The sequence below is a fragment of the Felis catus genome, chromosome A2 (assembly GCF_018350175.1).
Source record: "Felis catus isolate Fca126 chromosome A2, F.catus_Fca126_mat1.0, whole genome shotgun sequence".
Taxonomy (NCBI): Eukaryota; Metazoa; Chordata; class Mammalia; order Carnivora; family Felidae; genus Felis; species Felis catus.
In genome coordinates, this window is record NC_058369.1 from 104,162,331 (window position 1) to 104,169,151 (window position 6,821).

The 6,821-nt window shown below is 36.2% G+C and overlaps 1 protein-coding gene across 1 annotated transcript; it reads right to left on the minus strand.

The window, feature by feature from the left end:
* Window positions 1-538: 538 nt before the first annotated feature.
* NDUFA4 (NDUFA4 mitochondrial complex associated) lies at window positions 539-6,768 on the minus strand. Its single transcript, XM_003982803.5, has 4 exons — window positions 6,605-6,768; window positions 5,419-5,507; window positions 4,463-4,523; window positions 539-755 (listed from the first exon to the last, which is right to left on the minus strand). The coding sequence occupies exons 1-4, from the start codon at window positions 6,644-6,646 to the stop codon at window positions 699-701; spliced, it is 249 nt and encodes an 82-aa protein (XP_003982852.1). The 5' UTR covers window positions 6,647-6,768; the 3' UTR covers window positions 539-698.
* Between the last annotated feature and the right edge of the window lie 53 nt (window positions 6,769-6,821).

Sequence of the window (6,821 nt, forward strand, 5' to 3'; positions counted from 1 at the left end):
ATTCTGAAAACTGCAACTCATCAAATATACATAAATGCTAACACAAGACATCAGTATTTAAATGTAACTTTGTTTGGTGATCTCATGAAGATAAGGAACTAAAAAAGGCAGTCTGTTGTGTGATTACGCCAGCACAGCAAAAACAAAATGGCCACGAGCTCAGACCCAAGTACAATTTCTGATAAACTTGAAAATCTTCACAATAAAGACTGCCATGGTAAAAATCATTAACAACTGCACATACTTTGACATCTGTCAGTAACAGAAATCCAGATGTTTCCACTTTGCCAATGCCAAAGACACTTGAATACTCTTCCCAATCTACCTTTGCATAATATCCACTTTCAGTTGTTAAATATACTCTAGTGAAGTTACCAAGGGCCTATACAAAAAGTAAAAAGTGTTTGAACAGTTTAAGGTCTTCTTTTCAAATTATAAACAGATGGAAACTCAAGAAATTCCTTAAATTCTAAGTTTATTTCCTATACCCTAGTTATAAAGTTGAAAGCAGATTTTCAGCATTAAAAAGTGACACATATCAAGTTTCAGATATTTATTAGTCAGTGTAAACCCCAACACAATACATCAACATGACTTCGTGCATTCGGAGGGGAAATATTTCCTGGATAAGTGGAAAATTGTGCGGATGGCTTCTGGAAGACCTTCATTCTAAGCAGCTTTATAGTGAAACATTTCATTTAGAAGTCTGGACCTTCTTTCTTCAGTTTGCTGTAATCTACATTCACTGAGTAGAACTTGGAAAAGAAAAAAGATATTTTAGATAATCTATCAAATACACAGAGATGGTACAGAAGTTTTAGAATTATTTTTATTCAGCTTTCTATAGTAACAATTACAGACATGAATTTTTATTACAGATATTTAACAATATAAAAGTCATCCAAAGAAAGACACTGAAATTCCAGTCCTTTAAGGATTTTGGTAAGGTAAAAATATTCAATCTACCTCAAAAGAACAGTGTTAGTATGTTCCCTTAATTTCTTAAGCCAGATTGCACCAAAATCCGACCATCTGACCACTTCTGGCACCAAAGTTCTTAAATAATACTGTATTTTTGTTTCAAAACCATATTGTACTTAAATAATACATATTTGGAAGCCTGTAATTTCCAAAAAATTCCTTATATTCAACTGAAATTAATTTTAGAAATAAATCTATGATTGCTTTAGAAAAAAACTGCCTCTCCAATAACTTTTTTTTAAATGATTTGTATTTTAAACATCTCTAGAGTGTCTACTGAGAAAACATTAGGATATAAACATAAGCTCAAATAAGGCTATAATCTTGGGTTTAGAACACTGACGAGGTTGTGTTATAATTACTTGGAGACCACATTATTTAACTCCAAAAGAACTAAAAGTGCAGAATCATCAACACTTTCTTCAGGGTTTTTAAGCAGCTCATAAATTTGTATCTATTATTTCTTCAAACCCTTTTCTTTATTTTTCCAAACATACCCTAACTTCTTGATTTCTAACTGAAAAATTCTTATTTTACTTAAGCTTTTTAAAAAAGAAAAACTCTCAGGTTGTAAAGCTTATCCTTGAGATATACACAAAGTTGTATAGACAGCTAAGTGCAAATAACCCAGTGCAATGATCTTTGTTCTGACAGTATTCTTATGAAGTAACTGAATCTAAAGGAGATTTTTTTAAAAGAAACTAATTGTGTGCTATCCTTAACATTGTTGACAAAATTAGAAAGAATACTACAAAAGAACTACAAGCTATACATAAAGAAAATAAACACTGATTGGGTTCTTCTAATGGATGCCAGACACCGGGCACAATGCTTTATGTTTATTTTAACTATCACGGCCTTATTCATTCTTACTTTACGAAAGACACAATTGAAGATCAAGTTATAGGACTCCCCAGTGAATGAGAAGCAGGATCAAACCCCTATACTCATGCAACGTGGAAAGGTCATAATATCTTTGCCAATTTTCTCAAAACTAGTAGGCTTCTGGTGTATTTGCTTCTTTTTGCTTCCATGTGTCAGCATCAAAATTCTCTGTTGAAGTAACGAGTTAATTTTCAAAACTGTTTTAGTTTTCAGCTTCCATGTCCCCATTCCTTTTCTCCATTTAATGGTGGCTACCTTGAAGGTCTCTGGAACAGTAACTGGGAAGGCACAACATATTCTGATCATGGCTTGGGGCATTTAATCAAGTGAGAAGTGTTGCTGGGTCTTTAATGATTAAATCCTATTTTAGCCCTCGTATTTGTCTACATTTGGCTAGATTTGCAAAGGAGCAACAAATAACCCCCAAAACTTAGTGGTTTATAACAACAAAGGTTTATGTTTCACTCGCATTATATGCCATCTGTAAGCTGACTGCTTCATGTTCTCTTCATTGCAATTCTGGGCTGAATGAATAACTCTTACATGTCCATTTTGGTCTCAGGTCAGATGACAAAGAACAATGGGGGAACCACACACTGGTTCAAAGATGGGAGATATCATGTCCCCTCACTGATGATTTTCCAGTCATGAAGCTAAACCTGATGTTAATAGGCAAAAAAAAAAAAAAAAACCAAAAAACAAAAAACACCCACAAAAAAAACCCAAACCCCAATCTTCTTAGGTGAGTAGTGAATGATAAAGAAAATAATCTAGTTTACTTCACTGTTTGCGTTTAGAAGCAGTAGCAGGCTTCATTCACTCTGGGCTTATTTTCTGGACTTTGTTCCCTTTTATTTCTGCTTGCAAATTGCCCAATTCTTCTACAAGTTCATCTCTTGGCAAATACAACCAGTCTACTAACATCCTATTTTCCAAAATCTTTTTCTATAACAAACTTCTTTAGACACAGTCTACCTTCCAAGTTACAGCAGGTTATACTTTATCAGATATTTTGCCATTACATAATGATTCATCTTTCCAGACTTGAAATAAGTGTCATGGCTACTCAGCCCATTCATGCCAAACAAATTAGATTTTTGTTGCAGCAACATTCCATTTCCAACTCACATGTCCTTATACTGACATGTGTTATCATGTTCCAGGGCACTGGTAATTTGCCTTCATTATCATAATCACTTGAAGAGCTTTTTGAACTACACCCTACCCAGAGACTCTAATACAGAATTTGGTAGAAGGACCAAGGAAAGTGCATGTGGTGAATTATACACTTTAAATAGTTAAGTTGTATGGAATGTGAATTATACCCTAATAAAGCTGCCCTTGGTTTTAACATTTCCAGAGTTAGTCTTTGTACGCAAAATTTTGACACATAAGGAAGGTTATATTTAGAGAATAAATGGTCTCAGATTTGTGGCAACACAGATGGACCTTAAGAGCATTATACTAAGTAAGATAAGTCACCAGGGAAAGATAAATAAGGCATGATATCATTTACGTGTGGAATCTAAAAAAGCTACACATGTAAAAGTAGTAGAATGGTGGCTACCAGGAGCCAGGGATGGGGGAATTGGGAGAGGTTGCTTAAGAGTACAAACTTGCAACTAGTAAATAAATCCTAGAGATCCAATACACAACACCGGAATTATAGTCAATAATATTGCATTATAAACTTCAAAGCTGCTAAGAGACTAGGTCTTAATTGTTCTACACACACACACACACACACACACACACAATAGTTAACTATGTGACATGATAAAAGTAGTACCTAATGCTACTATAGTAATCATATTGCAATACAAAATTTATCAAACCAACACCTTGTATACTTTAAGCTTACATAATTTTATATGCCAATATCTCAACAGAATAAATAAAGTCTCAGTCAATGAACTCATTCTGTGAAAGAGTAGTTCCACAAATTACTTTTCGGAAAGACGTTAAAAAGTTTAGTTAGAAGATTCATGGTAAAATTTAAGTTTCAACCAATTTTATTTCTTCCTAATTACCCTCACCTGAAATATTTCAACCATACCAACAAGAAAAAACAGCCAACCAAACCATCCACTGGAATAGTGCTACTCAAAGTGTGGTCCATGGACCAGCAGCATCAGCATCACCTGAAACCTTGTTAGAAATGCAAATTCTTAGTCTCCACAACAGACCAACTAAATAAGAATCTCTGGGCGTGGAGCTGAATATGTGTTTTAACCACCTCTCCAGTTGAGGCCCATGTACATTGAAGTTTGAAAACACTGCACTAGACTATTCAAGATCTAAGAAAATGGTATGTGATAGCTCTATCACCTCTTTTGCCCATAAAATCAGTAGAATGAAAACATTATCTTAACTTCACATCCAGAGTCTAAGGTCTGTGAATAAAAAAAATCCTTAGAAAAAAATTTCTGCTAGGGAAATATGCCATTTTAATTTCACAAAACAATCTAGCACTTCCTCAAAGTTCATTATAATGGAATTTTACATGTATATCCAATTTCAAAAAAAAAACACTACTACATGAGAAAACGTATTAAAATATACTTCCTAGCAATTCTGAAACAATTTTATAGCTTACCTTGTATTGATCATTGGGACCCAATTTGTTCCAAGGTTCTGGGTTATTCTTCCTATCCCAACTAAAAGAAACAAACATTATTAACTACTATAGTAATAAAACATTATTTAAAATAGTTTTCTATTTCCTAAGGAGCTAATATTTTGAATAGATCTCATTTTCTATTAGATTGAGTATGATGTTGTTTTCAGTAGAGTTGAAACAGAGATAGACTCTATTTAGCAATCCCATGTAGTTAATTAGAAAAAAAGAGTTGAACAGAGAGCCTCCTGGGCAGTGTATTTGTCCCTATCCCTCTCACAGGCAACTTTAAACTTCGTTTTTGGGATGCCTAGGTGGCTCAGTCTGTTAAGCGCTGACTTCAGCTCAGGTCATGATCTCGTGGTTTGTAGGTTCAAGCACGGCATCCAGCTTTGTGCTGACAGCTCAGAGCCTGGAACCTGCTTCTCATTCTGCCTCTCTCTCTCTCTCTGCTCCCTCTTCTGCTCATTCTCTCTCAAAAATAAATAAAAACATTAAAAACTGTAAAGAAAATTCATTTGGCTTTCCCTAAGTGATATATAGAAAAGTACAGAATAACAATACATCAATCTTTCTGTTGCATGTTGGTTCTTTAACTTCAAAAGGAAACATTCTTTATTGAGAAAAAGCAGACAAAAAACATTTACATGCATCAGCAACTCTGATTAAGTGTTTTATAAAAATAGTTATCTCAATTCTCACAAGAATTCTCCAAATAATTAGCAGTTTACTCTACGGATGACAAAAATGAGACTCAAAGACATTTAGACAATTTTATGACCCAGGAAAAGAAAATGACAACAGGATTTGAACTTCCTATAGAAGCCTATAAAACAGGCTTTTTCTACTACTTGATTTTGCCTCCCTAAAGACTGTGGCTCCCAAACCAGCTTAATAAACCATCAAAGTTCCACTAAACGTTTTTAAGCACTTACCTGACATCTGGATTGAACAATGCCAGGCGCAAGACATATAGTGCTGCTCCAGTACCTCCCGCTCCAATAAATATGAAGAGGGGGATCAACTAGAACCAAACACAAAATAGGCAAGAATTAATAGCCAGCTTCAAATACCTAGATACTGATAAAAGAAAGGCTAGAGTTAATTCCTACACAATGATTCTCAGGTCTCAAAATGGTATTTTTCTACCTTGTTTTAAAATTTTAATAAAGGTAGACCTTAAATTGAGGTACGATTTCTTTTAACTGTGTTCAAAAGAAAGAAATGTAATTTCCAAAAGACGTGAAGAGGGTTCTGGTTTAATGTGGAAAAAAATTAGATTCAAATTTTTAAATTTCCAGGAACATATGTCAAGTCTTCACCTCTCTTAATATTTATACACGTTCTCATTCAATTTCCCAGCTTCCTTTATCTCGAGGCTTGTAAAACAACTTCTTGGCCTGCCTTGATATAGGGGTTATGAAAAACATAAGTTCTGTGAAATAAATAGACCAAATATAAACATACCTATGACAAACATCGGTTACAGGCATAAATTTCTGAAGACATATTACCACCATGCTTAATTCGTAGTTAGGTAATGGGTTTAAGATAAAGACTGAGTAACTGGGTTTTAGGACCAAAGCACGTTGATGTGCTGCGGAAAAAATTACACAAAAAAGAACAACTCTGATTCACCTCTGCGCTACCAAGCTCCCCCAAAATCTCAAGACGTCAAGCAAACCGAGAAGTCCAAGATTACAGACATTTGTATCTGCTACAAGGCCTGGTGGTGCAGTGCCGTAAGAGGTCTTTAAGAGACAGCATAACAAACAGGAAACCTGACCTGCTGATCTCTAACCCACACGACGCACCACTACCCCGGGGTCGGACCAACTTACAAGAAGGTGCAACCACCCGACTGTTCCAACATTCACTGGCTTATTTTCCTCCAAGGTATCCCTCACCTTCCGCCTGCCAGCCCAAACCCCTCAATGCATGGCGTGGAAGGTCAGAACTCAAGGGCTTGGGACAACTAAAAGAATATCACAAGTGAGCCAAGGTCCAGACCCGAAGAACGATTAATAATTGTGAATGAGTAAGTCCCCAGGTAACCGAGGCAGTCGCAGCTGGACACAGAATGGACAAGTAAAAACACTGCAAAACGGGTCACGAACTTACGCTCGGATGCTTCTTGGCCTGACCGAAGATCTGGCGTAACATGGCTGCAGCAGAGGCCTCGGCTCGGGGAGAAGAAAAGATCAAAACTGCAAGGCCCGGCACTAAGCAGTCCCTACACCAAGCATGAACGGACGTCCAAAGTCACCCAGAACCTCCTACCTAAGGACCCCTGGCTCGGAGGACAGCTTGCGGTAAGAGCGCCCGGATGCAGCTGTCC

What these genes read in the sequence shown, in the direction of transcription:
- NDUFA4 (XM_003982803.5), bottom strand. Translation starts at nt 6,646, where the DNA reads ATGTTACGCCAGATCTTCGGTCAGGCCAAGAAGCATCCGAGC. An exon ending in TTGTTCAATCCAGATGTCAG is followed by an intron (nt 4,524 to 5,418) that starts GTAAGTGCTTAA and finishes TGTTTCTTTTAG; the next exon opens with TTGGGATAGGAAGAATAACC. An exon ending in GTCCCAATGATCAATACAAG is followed by an intron (nt 756 to 4,462) that starts GTAAGCTATAAA and finishes TTCTTTTCCAAG; the next exon opens with TTCTACTCAGTGAATGTAGA.